This window comes from Benincasa hispida, chromosome 12 (genome assembly GCF_027475165.1).
Source record: "Benincasa hispida cultivar pf3 chromosome 12, pf3_genome.v1.1, whole genome shotgun sequence".
In the NCBI taxonomy this organism is placed as follows: Eukaryota; Viridiplantae; Streptophyta; class Magnoliopsida; order Cucurbitales; family Cucurbitaceae; genus Benincasa; species Benincasa hispida.
In genome coordinates, this window is record NC_143489.1 from 85,850,632 (window position 1) to 85,875,718 (window position 25,087).

Below are 25,087 nucleotides of genomic sequence, written 5' to 3' on the forward strand. Positions count from 1 at the left end.
AGTGATGAATATTAAATTCATTGCCTCTACTCTACTTTGCAACGTGCTTATGTCCCGATTACATCTCTAATACTCATCACATCATCTTCAAGTTAAACCAAGCTTTTCTTGAGCATCTTTTAACTTCATCACTTCGATATCACTCGAGATGAGCTTTTCAACCTCTTGTCCTACCTTAGATAAGAACAAACTTATCCTTTACATGTGGGACTTATTTATATTAGAAATATCAGGGCATACGTTTTCTAAACTGACCCAAAACTAAGAACAAAAAAAATATATAAATAACATCATTATCTTCAAAGCACCTTTACTATTTAATAATAGAACCCTAAAACAATCTTAATTATCCCCACTGTATGAACACAGTTTTAAGTAGAATAAAAACAATGCTGTTGAAGTATCAAACTGAACACTCTCCAATGAAAGAACTACAGAAGGATTCAACTTCCTCATTAAACATGAAATAGACAAGTGATTCAGATCAAACAGTATCTAATAAGAGAACTCTAGTCGTCATAGTAATAGATTACATTTATTCGATACGTGATCGAGAAAAGATATGCATACAAACCAATTTTTCACAAGTTATTCTTCTGCAACAAATTCACGTTGTAGGGAAGAACTTTACAAGATTTATGCAAACTTTCCCAATTCCAATACATAAAACAACATGAAATCGCTACAAGTTGAAGAACGAAAAAAGTTGACAAAAGAATTTTAAACGATACAAACCCAGATGATATTTCACAATTCCTAGCTGCCACACGCGCCGGCGCACCAACGAACATAACTACAATGGCTTGGCTCCACCGTTTTCCTGGACACTGTTTACTGGGGTTGATGAAGAACTGCTCCTTCTAGAGTGACTAGATTGCCCGGTGATGGTCCGCCCCATAAACCTTCCAGCTTTTGAGAGACCACTGCCAACAGCACCAAGCCCGCTTCCAACAATGCCAACACCAGTGCCAATGCCACTACCCACCATACCAACTCCGGTGCCAACCATGCCCACACCAGACCCAACAAAAGATGCTGCTCCCTCCAGCGCATCCATCGTGCTACCTAAAACTCCCTCCTCCTTCAGTTTCTTTCTCTCTTCAAGGATCCTCTTCTCTTCTTCCAAAGCTTTCAACTGCTCCTCCTTGTTAAACTCATGGTAATGAACCTGTGCAACAACCCAAATAAAATAAACAAACTGGATACCTTTTTTAGTTCAACGACAAGTGGAGTTGGAGGGATCAAACCTCTAACCTCTTGGTTGAGAATATATGTCTAATGCTAAGGTTGGCAAATAAATAAAATACCTATATAAGTGATAGTAGCTCGGTAGCTTTCCATAGAGTTGTTTCTAAAAACTTCGATAAAAAAATCTTACAAACAATAGGTTTGATGTACAACTATTCACAAGTTTAACCATTTCAATAACTATTTAAGTTGTTCTTAATGATAGGGCCACGTAAGAACAAAATAAGTGCAAGCAAACCGAATCCAGTACTGAACTCTACCTTAATCGTAAGAGTTCCTCGATCTTTCTTGTCTTTCACTTTCAGCGTGTTGAGTGATGCAAGCAATCGCAACTCAACCTCCTTACTCACCTCTCCTTGAAGGTCAATCAGAGGTAATTTCGCTATCCCCAGTTGCTTATCTTGACCAATGTCCTTATCAAAAACCTGTTTGAAGTGTAAACAAATAACATAAATTCCTGCAGCCGGTACGAATGGTAGGCTGTTCTGACATATGCAGGGAAATGAGGTTTCTATCCAATTCTTCCATTCTCTTTCCATTTTGGAGTGGGAGAGATGGAAAGGGTGAGAAGCTTGGCAATATCATGAAAGTACAGAGTCAGGCATAAAAAACTTGAGGATTAAAAGGGAAAAAAGGGTGACAGCAGAAATTCAATGCAAATTCAAGCAAGCACCATGTGTATATATATATATATATATATAACTTCGCCCTTTTTACGTGTCGTGTGTGAATTCTTGGACTAAAAACCTATCAACAAGGAAAATTCCAATAAAAAAATTTAGCAAATATCAAGCATTATTTAGCCTCAAACACATAATAATCAACTGCAAAATGGGTGATGATGGATAAAACCGAAGCTTTTGAAGACAAAACCATCTAGTGCAAAACATAAAGAGAGAGAAACTGAAAACGTGTCCATTAACTAATAACAGAAAAGGAGTATGAGTGCTTCAGAACCTCGAGGATAACAGACTGTGTCTCCTTGTCCTCTACAATAAAGTCAAGGTCCTCGTTCCAAACAGGGTTTAGATTGTTTTCAACCGTTTTTGTTTTTAGTTTATATAGTGGGCGAACATGTGCAGTAACATAAGGATCGGATTTTCCTATCATTTCCATGTTCTTCAAGTTGTTAGCTTTCACCACAGTCACAGTAAGCTTTCCTTGTGGTTTAAGCTCTAACTCACTGCAAATTAATTAAGAGAAAAAACAATTGCTCAGGAAGAATGGCAGAAACCAAATCAATATCATTCCAAAGAGAGAAATTACGTAACCTTAAATCAACAGGTATGCCACCAATTTGAACGACAATCCTATGGGGCCATTTGAGCGTATCAGTAACAATTGTATTCACGGTATCCTGCAACATGTGGTGTAAGCATTCAACGAAAAGTACCAAAACTGACACAAAGATATGAATTAAATTTTTTGAAGAAGTTTGAATACTGTAAGTAACTTACATCAATCATATCAGAAATTCCAGGAATAGCAGTTAGGCTTCCACCAACAGCCTTGAGATTATATAAAATTTTTGGCTCCGGCTGAGTGCAAACAGAAAAATACTTGGTAGCATTTCTTAAAGTTCAACGACTTCAAACAACCAAACATTTAAGCCATACCCTCCCATTAAGAGTTTTAAAATCTAAATAACAGTAAAATTAAATAAACCATCAATGTTTGTAACAACATAAATGCCATATCAAAGGGTACCTCAGCAAGCAAGGCAACAACAACAGCAGAAATACAAGGTATCTCTTCAGCTAGTTGAAAAATAACCCGAATGACGGTAAAAACTTGAAGATCCTTCAGCTGTAGTATAAAATATAATATTGGTCAAATAAACGTTCTCTAGATCAAAGCGCATTAGGTAAGAAAAACTACAAAATACATATTAAGTAACTTAAATCATGCACTACCTGAATAGGTATTGAAGCAACAAGAGCGGCTTCAACAGCTAAAATGATGCTTGGGTCTCCACCCCATCGAAAATCAATATCCATCGTGATCTGGCCTTTCTTTAGACTCTGAACACGTATACCTGCAAAAATAAGGAAAATTCAATACCCAAAAAAAAAAAAAAAAAAAAAAAAGAACATTTTGTCTACAAGAACTTGGATAATGACAAGTATTTCATGGACTGCACAAATGAAGATAGGGGGGCTGAGAGAGGAAGTGAACAACAGTAGTTGAAGGAATCAGAGCTGTAGACTGTTAGAAATCCAGCCCTGCAATTAGAAATTCCCAACAAGTTTCCCAAGAACAGAGCAATAGTCTGATATATATTTTATTTATGAACATCAAGGGAAAAGTTACAATGACAAGCAACAGAAATGGAACAAAGAACAAGGAATCAAACAACCAAGAGTCACCTAATTTCCAGCACATTCAAGAGGGCTGGATATCCTCTCCACCAAGCTATCACTCCTCACCAAAAATTCCCCCTTCCCCCTTAGGGGGGGCTCTCTTCTTAAACCCCTCATCACTGGTCCCCCCCTTTCTAACTAACCGTCAGAACATTACCACTTATTCCTTCCTTCCCTCATTATTCCCTTTTGTGCCCCTACATTTATAAGTGTTTATAATTGGGGGTCTTACAAAACCCCCCGGTTTTTCAATCACCTTGTCCGCAGGGTGAAAATAAGGATATTGTTGCTTCATTCCCACAACTCCTTCCCATGTGGCCTCGCTTTCTGAGTAGTTCTTTGATAACTGGCAGAAATGTCAGTTATTATAAGCCTTTTATTTAGAATTATGAGAGCTAATAAGTAGAAAATGCGGTGATAATACTTGGAATTTGCGAAAAATCGAGTTTTGCGTCGATTAGCACCTAAATCCTCACTGACCCCAATATTATGCGTTACTCCGTGCCAAAGTGTCTATTTTTGTAGCTATCGCAGGAATCAAACGCATGCGTTGGAAATAAGCAATCGTAAACAAACGCATGCGCTGAAGCCAGATGACCACAAAAACAAACGCATGCGCTGAAAACCGAACTATCGCATAGACGAATGCATGCGGTGATCGAATGTGTCCATCGCATGGAAGTTGCGGTGATCGAATGCGTCCATCACATGAAAGTTGCGGTGATCAATTGGAGATTGCGGCCACGAAGTGACAACCATAATAGAAGGGCAATCGCAAGATGGGTAGAACGCACTGATACTTCAGCTGAATCAAGCTCGGACGCATACCTTGGGAGTATCAACAAAATAAGACGATGTGACATTGCCCATACCGCGACAAAGGCAGCAGTGAGACATAACGCAATCATAATAGCTGTCGGCGTTTAAACCCTATAAATAGCCCCTTCGACCTTCATTTCAAAGCATCCGAACTTCTGCTTCAAGGCAGAGGTTTGCGATCACAGATGAGAGCTTGAGCAAGATTTTCAGTGAGAATTCTTCACCTCCACAAACTAGACCGAGTGACGACCAGAGCTTTCGCCGGAGATAGAGCTCGAGAGAGACATCTCCACCATTCATCCATGGCACCACCGGCAGCCTAGACGCAGAGTCCTTCATTTCTCTTCTAACCTCTGTATTGTATTACATTTTAGCTTAAGATATTAAGACATTTTGTAATCAATGCATCTCTTGATTCCTTCAATGTCATCTTCTTCATCATCTTTATCTTTATCATCATTTACCTTCATCATTTATTTATCAAAGGCGATCGCATACTTAATCGTGTAGCCTAGAGATAGGACGCATGTAGCAACCCATCGAGAGGTGTGCGTTGTGCGAGTATAGTGAGTTAATCCTGTGTGCTTGGTGAAAGGCTGTAGCAACGCTTGTCTATGGGTTGTTGCATTGCTTGTCTATAAGTTAAATAGTCGTGTCTAACTTCCTGAGAAGGTAAGAGATGGAACGCACTAAAGCAAAGTATGCATTGTTCCTAGAAATAGGCACAATCTTATGCTCGACGCAACCATGCACTATAGAGATATAGTCATGCGGCTGACCACCGAGAGGTGTGTCATGCGTTAGTGTGACGAGTTGGGATTACTCGAGCGATTTAAGATAATAAACATTACTATGCGTTAATGGTTATTGTGTATCTACCTATTCTCATCGCAAGTCTTCTATTGCTCAATCTGTTTAGTTAGGAGTAGGAGTAGTGTGTAAATCCATTAAACTTCTTTTTTTTATTTTTTTCATCGACTCAAACGCATTGCTTCACAAGCATTATTGAGTGACAAGTCCCTGTGTTCGACCTCGGATTACCCGAGAAACTTGCGTTCGTGTTATACTTGGCACGAGCGTAAGAAAACTTATGATAGGAACGTGTGGTCATTGCATACTAGATTAACGCATTTTCATTCCAACGCATGACCTCAGACGCATGGGCGTAAACGCATAGCTTAAGCCATGTCTAATGCATGATTGCGTGTACAACCCCATCCCTAATTTTCCTTCCAACATTCTTCCATTTTACGAGCCATTTGCCCCTCAACAACTCGGTGTTCCAGCGAACTCCCAAGATAGTCTTCGGTATCATCTGCAATTCAAAGTCATGATAAATCAGGAGACTGATGTTGCACCTGTGTTGTCTTGCCCAGACAACATTTTAGTTGAGAGACATGGAAAATGTTATGGATCTTAGCGTCAGTTGGGAGTTCCAATTTGTAAGCCACCTTTCCAATCCTTCCTACCACTCTATACAGTCCATAGAACCTAGGGGCCAGCTTTTCACACCTCCTTTGTGCCAAGGTGCATTGTCTATAGGGTCGGAGTTTAAAAAATACCAGCTCCCCAATTTCAAACTCAACCTCCCGACGGTGCTGATCAGCATATCGTTTCATTCGTTCTTGGGCAACTGCCAAGTGTTCCTTCAAGGCAACAAGAGCCTAATCTCTTTCCAAGAGTTGTTGCTCCAAGGTGTCATTGGATGTCCTTCTATCTCCATATGAGATCAACGATGGGATTGGATGGCCAAAAACTACCTGTATGGTGTAGTATTGATAGAGGCATGAAAGGTTGTTTTATACCAGTATTCTGCCCATGGAACCCACTTGTACCATCGTCGTGGTTGCTCATTACAGAAACAACGAAGATATGTTTCCACGCATCTGTTAACCCTCTCAATTTGGCCATCCGTCTGGGGATGAAAAGCAGTACTTCTTTTGAGGGCCACCCCATGTACTAACACAGCTCAACCCAAAAATTGCTCACAAAGATCTTGTCCCGATCTGACACAATAGAACGAGGAAACCCATGGTGGCGCACCACTTCCCAAATAAACACTTCACTATCTTCTTGGCGGTATATGGATGGTTATGGGAATGAAATGTGCATACTTGCTTAGCCGATCTACCACTACCATCAATGAATCCTTCCCATAAGATTTAGGTAGCCCTTCCACAAAGTCCATGGAGATGTCTTCCCACACGTGGTCAAGTATTGACAAGGGTTAAAGTAGCCCTGTTGGGGCCATAGACTCACTTTTATTTCTCTAGAATATCATACACTCCTCTACATGCCTCTTAACATCTTCGTTCATTCCCTTCATTTGAAGTTCTCCGGATAGCCTTTTGTAAGTCCGTAAATACCTAGAATGCCCCTCAAGGATTGAATCATGGAAGGTAGAAAGAAACATGGGAATGTAAGTCGAATTCTGAGATAAGACCAGCCTTTTTTTTTTGTATAACAGAATCCCCTGTTCTACTGAAAATTTGGTGACGCTCGCGGGGTCCTCTTCGAGTTTCTCTCGGATGTGTTGTAATTCCTCGTCTGCGAATACTTCTTGTTGGATTACTTGGGTATCGATTAGAGAGGGAGCTATTATCGTTAACAATTTCTCCGTTGGAGGTTGCCGAGAAAGCACATACGCGGCCTTATTATTTAAATTGGACTGGTACAAAATCTTAAAGTCGTAACCCAACAATTTAGTCAACCACCGCTAGAATTGGGGTTGGACTTCTCGTTGTTCTAGTAGGAATTTGAGAGCCTTTTGGTCTGAAATGACCGTGAATTTCCGTCCCAACAGATATGGCCTCCACTTTTGCATAGAAAGTACCACCGCCATAAGCTCTTGTTCATATATAGATTTCCCTTGAGCTCGAGCAGATAGTGGTTGGCTAATGTAAGTTACTGGTCATTCTTGCATCAGCACTACCCCCAATCCTGTTCTGGATGCGTCAGTCTCAATGATAATAGGTAGCTCAAAGTTTGGCAAGGCTAGCACCAGAAGAATTGTCATAGCTTGCTTTAAGGTCTCAAAGGCTATGGTTGCTTCATCGAACCAATAGAAGGCATCTTTTTGTAATAGCTTAGTTAATGGGGTTGCCACCTTTTCATAATACTTGACAAACCTCCAATAATATCCGGTGAGACCAAGGAATCCCCGAAGCTCGGTCACATTCTTGGGTATCAGCCACTGCACCAAACCACGAATTTTGTCCTCATTCGCGTCCACACCTTCAGCTGAAACCCAATGCCCCAGGTATTGGATCCTTTTCTGGCCGAAAATGCACTTCTTCCGGTTGGCATCATTTGGTGATCTTGCAAAACATTCATAACCATTCCCAAATGCTTAGCGTGAGTATCCTCATCCGAGCTATATACTAATATATCATAAAAAACTAGTATGCACCTTCGCAAAAATGGTTTAAAAATCTGATTCATTAGAGATTGAAATGTGGCCGAAGCATTGGTCAAGTCGAAGGGCCTTACAGAAATTCGTAGTGTCCCTCATGCGTTCTAAAAGTTGTCCTTTCCACGTCTGGTCCGTACATCCTGATCTGATGATACCCTGACTTGAGGTCCAATTTCGAGAAGATTACTGAGCCTTGTAGTTCATCCATCAGTTCTTCGATCACCAGTATGGGAAATTTGTCAGCCACTATCGCCTGATTAGGCTTCTGATAGTCAACACAAAAACACCAACCCCCATCTTTTTTTTTTAAAACTAACAACACCGGACTTGAATACGGGTTGTGACTTGGTCGAATGATCCCCGCCTCCAGCATTCTGCAACCAGCTTCTCTATCTCGTTCTTTTGGGCATGACTGTATTGATATGGTTGAATATTCACTGGTGGCTCTCCTTCCTTCGTTAGGATTCTGTGATCCACCACTCTTTCTGGGGAAGCGAAGTTGGAGTTTCAAATATCCCGTGGAACTTGTCCAAAAGGTCCTGTATATAGCTGGGTACCTCCCCCTGATCCTTCTCGTTCGTCTCGTTGCTTATTCTTTCCGCCGGTTCCACTTCCAAATGTTGAAACTCTACCAAGAACCCCATGTCGTCTTCCTCCCAAGGTTAAGGTTACCTCCAACATGGTTAAGGTAGGGTCTCCCTTCAACAAGATCTTATGAGGGCCAGAGGTGAACGTCATTGTCAAGCTCGACTAGTGGGCCTCCATGTACCCCATATTACAAAGCCAAATCATCCCCAAAATCACATCCACTCGGCTAAGTTCCAAAGGTAGGAAGTCCTCTATTATAGTCAGTTCCAACAACACCACCACTACCGACTTACACACTCCCTTCCCTCTTATCGCATCAACGTTGCCTACTATCACTCAGTAATTTGACGTCTCGATCATCGGCAACTTCAACTCCTCCACTAATGTCTGATGTATAAAATTGTGAGACGCTCAACAATCGATCATGATCACCACCTCTCTCCCGGCTAACATTCCTTTCAGTTTCATGGTTCCTTTTCCAGACAACCCTAGTACGACCTCAAAGAAATTTCCACGTCGGTTGCAATGTCTAGGGCTTTCACCTCCAGTTCAATAGCTTCTAACTCGTTCGATTCCTCTGCCAATTTTTCGTCCTCCTGGTAGATTAACAGATTGAGATCTCGTTTCTCTCTCAATTGGCACCGATGCTCTGGGATTATTTCTCATCACACTGAAAACACAATCCCTCATCCCTTTTCTCCTTCACCTCTGAGTGCGATAATCTTCAAAATGTCCTCTCCTTTCTCACGGCTCCTTTTTTTTCCACTACACTTTTTAGTGTTTCATTTGGTGCCCAATTTCCTTGCATTTTGGGCTCACCTTGCACAATCTATTTGTTAGAGACATTTTGGGCCGCTGTTGGGCCCAAGCCCACTTCCTGCTGAGCCATCTGTAGTGCCAAGTTCCAATCACTCACGGCTTGGGCATCTTTCGTACATACATCCAAGCCGACAGGATGTCGACTTACTACTTTTTCCTTGATCATAAGGGCTAACCCATTGAGGAAGGTTTCCTCCAGCACCTCCTCCGACATAGTCGAAATCGCCGCGTAGGTCTCGAACTTCTTCCAATAGTTTTCATATGATCCTTCCTATTTAATTCGTAAGAGTCGTGAAAGGAGTGTACCTTCTTGCATGGGTCAAAACCTATCGAACATCCGTCGTTTCAAATCCTCCCATGTCCGTGTCAGTTTCCGGTTGTGAGCCCATCTGAACCAATCCAAAACTTCAGGCAAAATGCGATGACGGAGACCTTAATCTTCTCTTCATCCGTCAACTCATGTATCTCGAAGTAATGTTCCGCCTATACACCCATGAATCAGGGTGCTCATTGGTAAATGTGGGCATTTCTAACCTCTTGTATTTGCTGCAATTGTTTGATCCTCCATGAGGCGTCATCTGCGAGCTCTCCCCTTCTTCTCCTTCCTTATCCATCTTGGATTTCTGAGTTTCCCTCGTGATGCTCGATTTCTCTTTTTCTCGCATCTCTGTCAAATATTGCAAGGCAATACCTATTCGTTCCAGGCTCTTCTTCATTCCAGTCATTCCTTCTCAGAGTTCAGCGGTTCCCTTCGTATTGTTGTCTACCTTCTCTTCCATCTCAAGTTTCTTCTCGGCTCACGTCTTTCCCAGATTTCCGAACTTGGCTCTGATATCAATTTGTTAGGAATCCACACCTGCAATTAGAAATTCCCAACAAGTTTTCCAAGAATAGAGCAATACTCTGATATATATTTTATTTATGAACTTCAAGGGAAAAGTTACAATGACAAGCAACAGAAATGGAACAACGAACAAGGAATCAAACAACCAAGAGTGACCTAATTTCCAGCACATTCAAGAGGGCTGGATATCCTCTCCACCAAGCTATCGCTCCTCACCAACAACCCCCCCCACCAACTAACCATCAGAATATTACCATTTAGTCATTCCTTCCCTCATTATTCCCTTTTGTGCCCCTACGTTATAAGTGTTTATAATTGGGGGACTTACATAGGCATGCCATGTAAGTTAGCTATAGTTTCTTTCCAAGGATTTGGGTGGGGAATCCCCTACGGCAATTAAAGAAAAATAGGATGCTATTCACAATAATTGAAAATCCATCAGTTTTTTTTTTGACATAAGGAATAATTTAATCTGCTTGACATCAAGGACTATCTCTCGTCATATTTTCAAGCAAACAATGGCCAAAATTTGAAAGAATAACGTAACTACCAACAGAATGGAGGCAAACGGGGATTCGAGATAATTAAATCCGAACCTTCAATTTTAGGAGCCACTGAGCCTAGAGATAATTTGCTGAACTTTAATGAAGTAATTCCTGTGGGTCTATACTCTTCCAGCAGAGGTTCAACAGATTCCTTTATGACCAATTCTGCTGCCTGCAAGTAGGCAGATGAATTAAACTCAAAAGAATAAGGGGTCATCTTAAAATGCATGACGATCAACAGTTCTTTTTTAGAAATATAACTTTCATTATCAAAAGACACGATTGCAAAAAAAGGAATGATAAAAAAGAATGGCAAACATAACCTAAAGTGATATATTCAACATAAAAAAAGGAGGGATAATCGACAGTTTTTCAATTTTCTTTTTCTAAAACATATTTGCATATTCTCAAATAAGAAAGCATCAAAAATATTTTATTATATGTAGTAATAATGTTGTAAGATGAATACTCATTGTTTCTTGGAATTCCTAAAGGAAAGTTGAGTGATAAGCCCAAAGACGATAAAATATAAACCACATTTATACAAAAGCGTGCTGTGTCCTTTATACCAGGATCTTAGAAGAGATGTTAAAGGTAGGATATTCATAAATAAAGTTTTAACACTGCAAATGTAGCTAAGAAACTTACATCTGCAACAAACGGCCACATTTTGCTCAGTAACTTGTTAAGCCATTTCACCTAAAATGAGAGAACAAAAATACGATCAAAGTACATCTCAATATAGTAGACATAGTTAATGTAGATAAGAAATAAAAACAAAAGTGATTGAAGTATTATAATCAACAAAATTCTAAGTATATTGCTCAAAGACAAGAAATAAAAAAAAACAAAAAAAAGGTCATGTCCATTTTCAACCAAATGACCAACAACACAAAGCTGAAACTGCTCGATTTTTCAAGATATCTTCTTATTTAGACTAGCCACACCCAAAATTATACTAAAAGAAGGGAAAATAAATCTCCCTTAGAGAAAAGTCAGCTTATGTCAAACTGGAAAAACAAATTCATACAACAATTTCAACAAAAACTCACAAGAAGTAATATGATGGTTATCTAGCTCAAGACCTACTGCAGAAACTCACATCAATATGGTGAAAGAGCACAAAACGATCCTCTCTTTTGCAACAAACAACGATAATTTGTTCTTCACAAAAAGATGTTCTAATAAAAAAAAATGTTAACCTTCAAGGATATCGCATTACAACACATGACTAAGTCCAAAAAAGGAGAAAAATCAAACATTAAGAAATATAAAATTAAAATTAAAATTAAAGTATTTAAAAACTGAAACAGACATCAAACTCTCTAATGGGGAAATAAACCAAGCTTGACATCATGAACAATGCAAATGGGTAAAACTAAGTAAACATAGAATTATTAACAAATAGTTTAATTGGATAACTTTGTCTTGAAAGATATTCCCAAAATCACATAAAGAAAAAGCTTCTTATCATTCTTCCATCACGTACACCATCATTTGAAATTATAAAACAATACAACTAGCATGACAAAGCATTCTTACGACAGTGAATGAAAAGAGAAGCATAAAGAGAAAAGAAACCTGCTCATAAACAGGGAAGGAGATCCATTCAGGAAAATTATCCCCACATAATTTCTTCAAGTCATCTCTACTGAGAGAACCCAGAATTTTCATATCAGCAGCCTGCACAATGAAATCAACAACAAACATGTTCTCAGAAAACAAAGTAATGGCCAGACTACATACACTATATGCTATAACTCATATAGAAACGAAATTAGTCCAGAATCTATAGTCAAAACATTTCCATTGCCAGTCAAATTGCATTATCTTTCACTGACCACATTGGTAGACTCGGATAATTTTCTAATAGACACTATCAGCAGTGGAATTTCCTTTTTGTGGGCTTCGTGGGCTTGACTTTGTATATGCCTTGTATTCTTTCCTCTTTTCTCAATGAAAGTTGTATTTCAATAAAATAATAATAATAGTAGTAGAAACTATCGGTGTTTCCTTAATAAATTCATAGAGAACTACAATCTCCCAAGAAGCCCCAGATAATCACTTTCACTGCAAAATTTGCACAGGGACTATCAATGAAAAAGAAATGAAGAACTCCTGTAGCCAAGATCCAATCAAGTCCCTTTATAATAATCTTTAGGAACTAGTAACTGTGTATATCAAGAAATTCGTCAAATAAGAAACAAATTTATCCAGAATTCTACGTACCGACAAAATATACAATTCCCGTACCCAAACATCAACGAAAAGAGACATACATGATGAACCAAAATTAACACGAGTTTGAGCAAAGATAAGCTGAGGAAACTCCAAAAACATCCTAAAAGACACAGAACAAACAACTTACCTTCGCAACTCTTTTGGTGCTTCTGTGCCTCATCATGTGCTGCCACCCGGCCATCAATGCAATCCCAAAGATAACCCCCATAAAGATCCCAGAAATCAACCCCATTTTCGCGGAATTCTCGACCCCAACTCCAGAAAGAAAGAAAAAATTGCAGACGGACACAAACAATCAGATCGTAGAGCAAAAGAAAATAGTTGCAACAAAAACGAAACCCAATAACAAAATTACCAGAAAACTTGAACTGGAAGAAGGAGAAGCAGAAACAAAAGGTGGGTCACTGAGCTTCGCGCGTTTGAGTGAAGAAAAAGGGAAGCAGATTCCTGAGAGAAGGGAAAACGGAATTGGGTCACTCTCGCAACGTTTCGAAAAGGGAAAATAATAAAATTCAACAATCACACCTCTCTCTCTCTCTCGCTAGAAACGTAAAGGTTTTGATGGCTTTTCTGAAACGGTTGATTTGTTTCTTCAAATGGGTCGATGATTTTTAAGAGAGAGATTAGAGGGAGAGTGGACGTTGGTAACAATGCCATCGAGTCTCGGCCATGAGAATTGATGAATTGGGGAAAATGGTAGGACACGGGCGATAATCTTCACCCTTTAGCTTCACCATCTAAGCATTTAATTCGAACTTCCCATGTTCATCTCCCATTCCATTTTGTAAAAACAAACAAAAAGGACAAAAAAAAATCTTCGATTTTCTCCTCTCTCTCTCTCAATAATTATTTTCCATCTTGTTTTAATATTGAAATAAAGGAGGGTTCATCGTGTGGTACTTGTTTGAGAAGTGTTAAATCATGGACAGTGATATACGTTTATGGCTAAATTTAAGAAAAAATGTCCACTTTATTATAAATAGTTTGATAATGTATGTTGTTTAAATGATCATATTTAATGTTCATTGATCTTGTGTCATATCTCATTTTTTATTAAAGTATTGTCTATATGTTTTAACATTATACATTATTAGTGTTCAGGTAATCTATCTCTTATTTGTCAAATTTCTTATAAATATTGGTATTTGGTGAATTGTGGAAGATACAAATTTGGCAATTTCCATAAAAATTGAAGAAATTAAAGAATTTATAGAATTTATTATTTTATATTTTACTAATTTATTTTATTTTGTTTATTTATATATTATGTTTAGTTTATTTTATTATTATATTATATTATATTTATTTTAATACTATATTGTCAGTATCCATGTTCCTATTGTGTTTCTTAAGTTCACAACACGTTATCATCACGAGCTCCTATCATTTTTCTCGCTAAATGTAGGTCCTAGAAGTATGTGAGTTTTTCTCTTTTTGTTATAATTAATTAATTAAATATTGTTTTACATATTTAATATATATTAAAGTTTTAATATAAATATAATATTTTGTAATAGTATTACTATGAAAATATTATAAAATTAGAATTTGTGGCATTTGATATTAATGGTACTAATTATTTGTCTTTGATGTCAAAATACACCTGGATGTCATAAAAATGTGATTATCGCAAATATATATATATATATTCCTAAAGCTCATCATAGATGGACATATCTGAGACTCCAAAATTTTAAATCAATATGTTAGAAAAGATATTTTTCTACCTTTTGGATATGCTACTGCAGTAGCAATATCGCGAGAAATGTTTTAAAGAGTATTATGAACTAATTTCATATCTTTTCATGACTGGACAAAATAACGAGTTATTAATGAAAAATCAGGAATCACGACTAACGGGAACAATATCATTTCCTGAAGTGAATGTTGTGAATGTTAATAATCGTGGTCGAGGTCGTGGTCGTGGTCGTGGTCGTGGTCGTGACCGTTGCAGAGGAAGAAATAATTATAATTTTCATGGTGTTCGTTCTAATCATTCAAATTTCAAAAGAACCACACAACATGATGATCACAAATGAAAAGCTCCACGAGATAGGAGCTCAAAAAGTGTTGAAAATAAATGCTTTTGATGTACAATGACTGGGCATTGGTCACGTACTTATCCTACGTCAAAACACTAAGTAGGAAAAAGTGAAAAAAAATGTGGAAACAAACTTTGAATACCGAGATAATGACATATTTGACCCATCCCACATGACAATTTTGGATGTGGTTGACTTCTTTGAATCTCACGAAGAGAAAATCGACAAAATTGATGGAATATCGAGTGTTTCCTTTGACTTTAAAATATCTAGATTTATTTTTTATTTTTTTTTTGTTCATCTCCAATTTTTTTTCTTAGTAGATGTTAAACTTTGTATATTCCACATGTTGTTTTTCTTATTGTAATTATTTTTTTTAATGAAGAGACCCGGATCATTTTCATATGTTGGATGACTAAAAAATAGTAAATAAAATCTATGTCTGGTAAACAGTATAACTACATATACAATACTTATAAGTAGAAAATATTTTTTCAAACTGACAATTCTGAAAGCAAAAGTCAATAGAATATCAGGTTATGCAAACCTGATTGAAGGCTTTGGAAAAGCAAATATTATTTTGTCTAAAGGAACAAAGTTTATAGTTGACAATGCATTGTTCTCTAGTCAATCAAAGAGAAATCTACTTAGTTTTAAAGATATACGTCGCAATGGTTATCATGTTGAGACTGATAGAAAGAAATAAAATGGAGTATTTTATATTATATCTACTGTCTCGTACGAAAAACGTATATTGGAAAAGTTATCTGATTTATCTTATGGATTATATTATACTCATATACGAGTAATTGAAACATATGCAACAATGAACCTGAAATCTATGAATTCAGACATATTTACAATTTGGCATGACAGATCAGGTCATCCAGGGTCTATAATAATAAGAATAATTATTTAGAATTCAAACAAACACCCATTGAAGAACTAGAAGATTTTTCAATCTAATGAATTATCACGTGATGCTTGGAAAATTGATAATTAAACCATCGCCAATTAAAGTGAGAATTAAATCATCTGCATTTTTAGAACAAATTCATTGTTATATATGTAGACCTATTAACTCACCAAGTGGACCATTTAGATATTTTATGGTATTAATGGACGCATCCAACAAATGGTCACACGTGTGCTTATTATCAAGTCGAAATCTTATATTTGCAATATTACTTGCTCAAATAATTAAGTTGAGAACACAATTTATTGATTATACAATTAAGACTATTCGTCTTGATAATGCTAGTAAATTTACATCCCAAGCCTTTGATAATTATCCTATATCAATTGGGATAAGTGTTGAATATCTTGTAGCTCATGCATACAAAAAACGGTTTAGCAAAATCATTCATAAAACGTTTGCAATTAATTGCTAGACAATTGCTTTTGCATGTAATGTCACTTGTACGTATTAGGCCAGTATCTTATCATAAGTACTCGTCATTATAATTAGCTTATGACCATGAACCAAATATTTCCCATCTAAGAATTTTTGGATGTGCAGTACATGTTCCAATTGCTCCTCATACTAAGATGGGTCTTCAATGGAGGTTAGGAGTATATATTGAATGTGATTCTTCATAAATTATTAAATATCTTGAACCCCTGACAGGTGATGTATTTACTACACAAATGGCTAATTGTCATTTTAATGAGACAAATTTTCCAATATTAGGGGGAGAAATTAAGAAGTTGGAAAAAGAAATTACATGAAATGCATTATTATTGTCTCATTTAGATCCCCGTACAAATCAATGTAAACTTGAAGTTCAAAAGATAATTCATTTGCAAAATATAGCAAATCAGTTACCAGATGCATCTATAAATATAAAGAAAATAACTAAATCACATATACTAACTGCAAATGTTCCATCGAAATTTGATAACAGCAAGTTGTCACTAATGAGTTTGGAACACGCTAGAAGCATGGTAGATTGGTGGGTTCCAAAGAAAAAATCCTAAAAAAAAATTAATAGTAAAAAAATATTGGTTGATAATATAAATACCCATGAAGAAATCATTGACAGGACTAGTGAGGAAGGTGAAATAATTAAAGATGATAATGATATTTCAAACAACTATGTCATGACACGAAAAATATGAAATCGAACTCATATAATTATGGACAACATTTTTGTGTATAATGTTGCTCTTTATATTATATCTAAAAATGAGGATTTTGAACCAAGATCTATTGAATAATGTCGACATGCAAAATATTGGCTTCAACAGAAAGAAGCAATCGAGGCAGAATTAAACTCACTTTCAAAATATCAGGTTTTTGGACCATAGTCCAAACACCCGAATGTGTCAAACCAGTGAATACAAATGGGTATTCGTGAGAAAAATAAATAAAAATAATGTGATCACAAGATATAAAGCAATATTAGTTGTACAAGGTTTCTCACAAAGATCTAGTATTGATTAAAATATTCTCCGATGGTGGATGCAATTACATTAAAATATTTAATTGGTCTGACTGTGTATGAAAATCTGGACATGCATCTTATGGATGCAATCACGACATATTTATATGGATCTCTTGATAATGATATTTATATAAGAATCCCATAAGGATTAAAATTACTTGAAATATATAAATCAAATTCTCGGAAATTATATTCAATAAAGTTACAGAGATCGCTATATGTATTAAAACAATAAGGATGAAAGTGGTACAATTGCCTGAGTGGATATTTATCGAAAGAAAGATATCAAAACAATCAATATGTTCATGTGTTTTTTTATAAGAAATCATAGTCAGTATTTGTTATTATAATTGTATATGTCAATGGCTTAAATATAATTGGGACTCCTGAAGTGCTTCCAAATGTAATAGAATATCTTAATAAATAATTTGAGATGAAAGATTTAAAAAAAAACAAAATTTTGTCTTGGCTTACAAATTGAGAATTTAGTAGATGAGATTTGTTCATCAGTAAACTCATACAGTAAACTTTTTGAAAATGTTTTATATGGACAAAGCACATCTATTGAACATTCCAATAGAAGTTCATTCACTAGTTGTGAAAAAAGTTATATTTCAACCTCGAGATGATAATGGAGAACTTCTTTGTCCTGAAGTATCATATCTTAGTGCAATTGGTGCACTTATGTATCTTGCTAGTAATACAAGATCAGATGTTGCATTTTCAATAAATTTATCAGCAAGATATAGTTCTTCTCCAATAAAAAGACATTGGAATGGAATTAAGCATATACTCCGTTATCTCTGAGGAACGATTGATATGAGTTTGTTTTATTCAAATAAATCAGATTTTGATCTAGTTGGTTATGTAGATTGTGAATATTTATCTCATCCACACAAAACTATATCTTAAATAAGTTATTTATTTACATATGGAGGAACTACTGTATCGTAGTGGTCAGTGAAACAGACCCTAACGATTACTTCCTCAAATCATGCTAAAATTCTTGTAATTCATCAAGCTAGTCGAGAATGTGTTTCGCAAAGATCAATGATTCAGAATTCGTGAAACATGTGGTTTGTCTTCTAAAAAAAATCTTCCAACAAGATTATACGAAAAACAACACAGCTTGCATATTCCAAATAAAAAAATGATATATTAAATGAAATAGAATAAAACATATTTCACCAAAATTTTTCTACACTCGTAATCTCGAAGAAAATGATGATATCACCGTACAACAAATTTGTTCGAAAGATAACATGATAAACTTATTTACAAAGATATTACCTACTACAATCTTTGAAAAACTAGTGCATAACATTGGAATACGATGACTCAGATATCTCAAGTGATGCTTCGAGTAAATATACTTTTCAGGAGTATAAATTAAATGAAATATGTACTATTTTATCTTCATTGAGATTTTTTTTTCCATTGGATTTTTTCCCTAGGTTTTAACGAGGCATATTTCATATATATAAATAAATAAATAAAGGGGAGAATTTAGAAAAAAATATTTTTTATTTTGCTAATTTATTTTATTTTGTTTATTTATATATTATGTTTGATTTATTTATTTTTGTTATTATATTATATTTTAATTTATTTATTTTTGTTATTATATTATATTATATTTATTTTAATATTATATTTTATTGGTATTCAGTTCCTGTTGTATTCCTCAAGTTCACGACATACTTCAAAACAAAAGGGAATTAATGTAAGTTTGATGAGGATTAATTTTCGATTTATCAATTTTCTTATATGAGTTCAGTTGAATAGCCATTGATATGACCTTCATTTTTAGAGATCAAGGATTTAATTCTCATCCCCATCGTTGTACTGAAAAATAAAGGCCCTAGTAACCATTTTATTGTTTATTGTTTATTTTTGAAAATTAAGTATAGAGACACTGCTTCCACCTCCAAATTTATTATTTTGTTATCTACTTTTTATTAATGGTTTAAAAACCAAGTCAAATTTTGAAAGCTAAAAAAAGTAGTTTTTTAATACTTGTTTTTGTTTTTTGAATTTGGCTAAGATTCCAACCACTGTACTAAACAGAGATGCAAATCATGGTAAGAAATGAAGAGGAAATATGTTTCATTTTCGAAAACAAAAAACAAAAAACATAATGATTACCAAACGAAACCAAAGTTATCAGGTTCTAAAATATGGGCTTACTTTCTAAGTTTTCAATAGTTATTTTTTTAGTTGAAAGATATAAAAGCTATGGAATAGAAGTGGTATTTACAAATTTAATTTTAAAAAATTAAATAGTTACTAAATGAGGCTAAATAATTCAATGCCAATAATATTAAAGCTAATAATAATATGAGTGATCATAACCGCATGCTTAAAAATAAATATGTGTATATATACATTCGTTTCTTTCATGTAAATATGTATGTTGTTGATTTCAATCTCTCATCTCGTTTCTTGATTTATAGCACGTGTGTTAATCACCTTGACTCATGAACACGTGTGCCTTTTTAGTGTTTGAAAATAATCAAGCACAAAATTTTAAAAATATTCAGTCTAATTGTAAGTTGAGTTGAAGTAATGAAAAAAAGATTTGTTACGTAGTGTACATATTGACGAAGATTGTTGAGCTTTTGTCACTATTATTTGTTGTCATCATTCTCAATCTTATTAAAGATGTCATAAAAGAACTCGGACATCTGAAGAATTTTCTCATTCCCTCTTAATTTTTCTTAATGTGTTAACTACTCCATTGTCTTTTTAAAGTTAATCATTGGCTAACTCAACAAAATGACCAAATAGAAATTAACTTATAAACCATTGGAAATCAATATGGTCATTTTTTAAATTTAAAGAACCAAATAAAGACAAAATCTAAATCTAAAAAATAAAAAATATCAACGACATATTAGACACAAAATCAAAAAATTTGAGAATTATTAGATATTTTTAAACTCTAGAGACTTATTAGAAGCTAAATTTAATTTGAGAACTTGTTAGACACTTTAAAATTAAGAAACTTTGAGAGATACATATATATAAATTCAAGAGCTAAACTTGTAATTTTAATATTGTTTTAAAGAAAAATTACTTTTTGGTCCCGAAATTTTGGACTTAATTTCTATTTGATCCTTAGTTTAATTTGAATAGAGTCTAAAAATTTCAAAATTTTATAATTTTACCTTTGGAGGGGCTTTGAATTTCATATCTAAATTTCAATAATTACAATTTTAACTTTTTTTTTTTTTTTTTTTTTTTTTTTTTTGTTTTAAAAGAAGAAAGAGTATTATTTATTTTTTATTTTTTAAAAAAACCCTAAATACTATTTCCTCTCCCTCCTACCCCACTGTATCAGCACTGAGCAGTTCGGCACCATTTTTTCCCCTTTTTCCTTCTTCTCCAATCTTCATATCTCCTTCGAACATTCTCTTCTCTTCTACTCTACAACTACAACCCACGATCGCACCCCCTCTCCCCCGCAGTCGCATCCCATTTCCATCGCTCCCTCTCTTAAGATTTCCCGTTAAAGCTTCGCCCTCCACTCGATTATTTCCTATCTCCGCCTTCTGGGTAAGTTTTAAATTTAGTGTTTGATTGAATTTGAACCGCACCCATCTCAGTTATTAACTTCTTTTTCTCCTCTTCTTCTTTTATGGTTTATACTAAGATGCCTGAACTGTATTTTTGTATCTGTCACTCACCCTTTAAGTTCAATTAATTAGTGGGAGGCTGTTGACTACACTTTGCCGTTTATATTTTACATTTTTGGTTCTTGTTTTGAAGCTATGATCGATCAGGAAATGGATTGTTTTATGTATGCTCTACTTTGTATTTACCATATTGAATTAATGCCATTTTTTTTACCTGTAATTTTGTGCCAAGAAAGGGAGCATTCCTCCGATGGATTTTTCCAAAATCTTTTAGAATTGAGAACAAAATTTTTATTTTCAAAGTTTTCAGTATCAAGGTTCCCTTAAGGGAAGAGCTTCACTTTGTTCCGAGGATGAAAATGGGAGCTAACATTTTTTGCTGTTTGCCCGCGAGAGAAGTTCCTCAAGATTCTTTCAATAGTGTTGGCAACAAAATCTTTGAATGAGCTTGATAAGAAAAACCATTGATCTCTCCTAGGCCTTGGGGTGGGCGCAGACTTTTGGAGAAAAGAGAAAAAAAGTGTTGACAACTAATTTTTGCATTTTACCTTTGAGTAGTTTTTATCTCATTGAATGCCCAAAAATTATGCAAGTGTTGATTTCATTTTCGTCTTGAATATCCTGATAATTTCAAGTTGCAGTTTATATATGTTCCCTGAAACTTTCTTTAGGATGTCTAATTATTTTCTGAAATCTATTGTGTTTCTGAATAAAGAGCGTGTCTGATTATTTTATATAGTTGAGGCATCTTATGGATGGACAAGAGAATGTACTTGAGGCCATATATGAAGACAATGACTTGGAGAATGATGATGTTGAAATGGTCGATGTGGAAGGAGAGTTTGTTGGCGACAATATCAATACAGAAAAAAGCAGTCTTACAGATGTCAAATCAGCAAGTATAGATCAGAGAAGTAAAAACCGTAAACGTCGGGCAAAGAAAAAGAAAAACAAAAGAAAAACATGCGAGTCTGGTTCAACTGGCACTGATATTAACAGGTTAAGTGGTATTTTCTAATCATGTTGTATGCATAAAATTGTATGGAAAAAGAAGCAATATTGCAAGCATACTTTCTTTAGATACTTCTTTTTTGTTTGGAAATCCATTTTAGTTTTGTGAAGCAAATTTATGGATAGATTTAACATAAGGAGTTTTTACTCTGATTACTAAATTATGCTGATTTCTGTTTCTTTCAGATTTGTGTTGGATGCATGCAGACGTTTGAAAGAGAAAAAGTCATACATGATGTACACTGCTGTAGGTTGTCTGGGAGTCTCTGCATTAAGCGAACTTATCAAAGAGGTATTATGTTTTTCTTATAACCTGATGAAAGAATATTTTGTTTGTTTGAGTTATGAAAATCTCTGACCTATCCGTTAGTTCAAAAACTTCACTTCTGTGTTTTCTTTTTTTTTTTTTTTTTTTTTTTAATTATTATTATTTTTTAAATGTTTTGTTTGAAAATGAACCGAATTGACTAGCCACTAACTAATCAAACCAACATAAATGAGTTTCATCTGTTTCCCCTTTTGGTTTGCATTCAGCCCCCTAGTGAGTACAACTCATGAACCATTTTACCACTGTGCGATATGCCTTTGTTCAGTACTTTTCGTATCCTCAATACTTTTCCTGGGGCCACACGATTTTGCTGCCTTTCTGCTAAAACTGAAAATCTTCAAACTTAATTTTTTAGTTTTGACTGACCTGCCTAATCATGGCCATCCACTCCAGACTCCAGTAAGTATCATACCACATAGTCACTCTTCATATTTAATCAGTATTATTTCCTACCCTTGCAGATTCTGTTGCTGAAGTCATTTTGCTTCTTTTAACCTTGTTCTCTGAGCTGTGAACCACCATGGCTGGACTACTACATCTGTGCTAAATAAGTTGGTTATTATCCCAGCATATATTGGTTATGATCCCTGTAAGATATTTGTACTTTATTGCAAAAACTTTTAGTATCGATCACAATTGACAATCTCTCTTTTCCATCCACTTCCCTGAAAATACTACTCCACCTGATTATTCTGACTGAATCTGGACTTCGTTCAAATGCTCTAGAAAGTTTTAAAACGTACTTTTAATTGGATTGCCCAAACTAAAATATGCAGCTCAATTGTGCATGTCCTATCATCATTTTCATCTTGGGGTTTGAGATTTGCTTTCATGTGAGCTCTTGAAAATCTGTTTTCACTTCTAAAAATTTATAACCGTTAATCCAATTATTGATATGCAGAAATCCTTGCCTTGCTTTGCCCCTTTGAGTTACTGATGATGCTTAACTAGAGATGGGCAGAATAATACTTAATTGATGGTCGATTTTGCTTGTAATTGTTTTAGTATTTCTCTTCTTTTACGATATGGCACCATATGATCTTATGTGCACAATTTGACATGTCGGAATGCCAGGTCAATGCAGTTCAGGCTTGTGGAGGTCAGATGACTGCAGATGGCAGGCGCTTTCGGACGGGAGGTGGCATATTATGGAGCATCATCAAAACCCGGGAACCAAATGCCTATAAAGAGATTATGAAACGAGCAAAAGAGTTTGAGGTATTTAAAAAAACCTTTTTGACATAGTTTAGAACTTGGAACACTGTTACGTGACTTTTTCCTTATTCTTTCCAAATGAATGTGCTACTCTTATTTTGGCCGCATAGAAAAATGTTATCAATATTCCCGAGGACACTGTTAAAAATATTCATTGTCAAGGCAAACTTTTCATCTTTTCGATTCTTTTATCGTATTCAGAGTGGCCTCGGTTTGCTAAGCCTGTATCTAATACATCTCAAGTTGCTGAGCTTATTTACTCTATGTTTTTTCTTTCTCTTTTCTTTTAGATTTTAGTTGCATGTTGAAAAAGAGAAAAGGTAAAAAATAAAGAATTGTATGTTGAAGTGTTGTGCTTTGAAATTCATTCTTATGTTGGAATATGTGTCCAAGTCCAATTTCTTCTGATGATCCTATACATGGAATTATTCCTTTATTAGTTCTTTCTAATTTGATAGTGTGAATGATAATCACAATCATACATTTTTTTGTTTATTTCATGATGGTGCAGAAACAATTCAAGCAACCAAGTATCAGAAGGGAGGCTACAGAAACTGAGAAAGAAAATTCTCAGAGAGTTCCTCACCTGTTCTCTGAAGGATCTTCAGGAGATCAACTGGACAACTTCCAAAGAGTTACTCCAGAGCAGAATCGATCCAAAGAATCAAATGCCGAAGAAAAACGATCTTCCATTCACAATAGATTAAGAGTACCAGTTTCATATGATGATGACCTCCTTCGAGAGAATCCGAAAGAGGAAGATACGACTTGATTGTCTTGATTGTAGTTAGATCTTCCCATTTTTTGAACAATTACTGTTGGTTTTCAGTTCATGCCTAACAAAATCAACAGTTTTTACCTCCCAAAAATGAGGCAGAAGAATGTTCTATACGCTGAGTTTGTTCCATTCATCTTCAGTGCCTTTATGTTCTAGGCTACTTTGGTTGAGCGTTCTGCTTCTTCAGGCGAGGATGGAATTAGCCACATGGAAAGAAATTGGATTTGTTGGTTGTAAATGGAAAAAAGATTTTGCAATTGTTCCTCATACTCCGTCGTCATTTGAAACGATCTGAAGGAATTTGAAACAAGAAATTGTATTAGGGCCTCTTTAGAATAACTTTTCAAGTGTTTTAAAACATGTTTTTAGGTTTAAGAAAATGCGTGTTCATTTTCTAAGCACTTTGGAAAATCATTCCAATTAGACTTTTAATCTTTGCCAGTGGTAATTCTGTCCTCATATTTATACTCTTGCTTGCATCATGAGTATAGTTGACTGCCTTTAGATGTAGGGGAAATTGGTACTGTTGGAAGTAGGTGAATATCGAGTAGAAGTTTTATTCAAATCACACCGCCCAAACTTTCAGTTTCAGTTTTTTTTTTTAAAAAAAAAATTGTTACAATTAGTTCTTTGTATATTGCAAAATCTACCGATATTTCTAAACTACAAGGTTTATTATAATTAAACGCTCAACTACAATTTAAATCGAATATTTTATATTTTATAACATTGTAAAACTCTAATATTAACTATTTAGA

The 25,087-nt window shown here is 35.3% G+C and overlaps 2 protein-coding genes across 2 annotated transcripts; one reads left to right on the plus strand and one right to left on the minus strand.

Annotated features, from left to right (window-relative positions):
* Positions 1 to 516: 516 nt before the first annotated feature.
* On the minus strand, positions 517 to 13,778 carry NTMC2T4 (Calcium-dependent lipid-binding (CaLB domain) family protein). Its single transcript, XM_039018477.2, has 13 exons — positions 13,402 to 13,778; positions 13,232 to 13,323; positions 13,004 to 13,131; positions 12,217 to 12,318; positions 11,284 to 11,334; positions 10,687 to 10,807; positions 3,162 to 3,283; positions 2,956 to 3,054; positions 2,706 to 2,786; positions 2,520 to 2,605; positions 2,206 to 2,431; positions 1,509 to 1,673; positions 517 to 1,168 (listed from the first exon to the last, which is right to left on the minus strand). The coding sequence occupies exons 3-13, from the start codon at positions 13,106 to 13,108 to the stop codon at positions 794 to 796; spliced, it is 1,533 nt and encodes a 510-aa protein (XP_038874405.1). The 5' UTR covers positions 13,109 to 13,131; positions 13,232 to 13,323; positions 13,402 to 13,778; the 3' UTR covers positions 517 to 793.
* Positions 13,779 to 20,670: 6,892 nt separating this feature from the next.
* LOC120092530 (phosphorylated adapter RNA export-like protein) lies at positions 20,671 to 24,596 on the plus strand. The gene is made up of 5 exons (XM_039050640.2): positions 20,671 to 20,917; positions 21,737 to 21,996; positions 22,195 to 22,300; positions 23,411 to 23,554; positions 24,063 to 24,596. Exons 2-5 carry the CDS (start codon positions 21,749 to 21,751, stop codon positions 24,321 to 24,323), a joined length of 759 nt encoding a protein of 252 aa, XP_038906568.1. The 5' UTR covers positions 20,671 to 20,917; positions 21,737 to 21,748; the 3' UTR covers positions 24,324 to 24,596.
* Positions 24,597 to 25,087: the final 491 nt, after the last annotated feature.

Coding starts and splice junctions, on each gene's coding strand:
- LOC120092530 (XM_039050640.2), top strand. CDS start 21,749: ATGGATGGACAAGAGAATGTACTTGAGGCCATATATGAAGACAATGAC. Junction 21,997..22,194: donor ACTGGCACTGATATTAACAG/GTTAAGTGGTAT, acceptor TGTTTCTTTCAG/ATTTGTGTTGGATGCATGCA. Junction 23,555..24,062: donor AACGAGCAAAAGAGTTTGAG/GTATTTAAAAAA, acceptor ATGATGGTGCAG/AAACAATTCAAGCAACCAAG.
- NTMC2T4 (XM_039018477.2), bottom strand. CDS start 13,108: ATGGGGTTGATTTCTGGGATCTTTATGGGGGTTATCTTTGGGATTGCA. Junction 11,335..12,216: donor CCTTCCCTGTTTATGAGCAG/GTTTCTTTTCTC, acceptor CTCTCATTTTAG/GTGAAATGGCTTAACAAGTT. Junction 3,284..10,686: donor AGTGGCTCCTAAAATTGAAG/GTTCGGATTTAA, acceptor TTATTTTTGCAG/GTATACGTGTTCAGAGTCTA.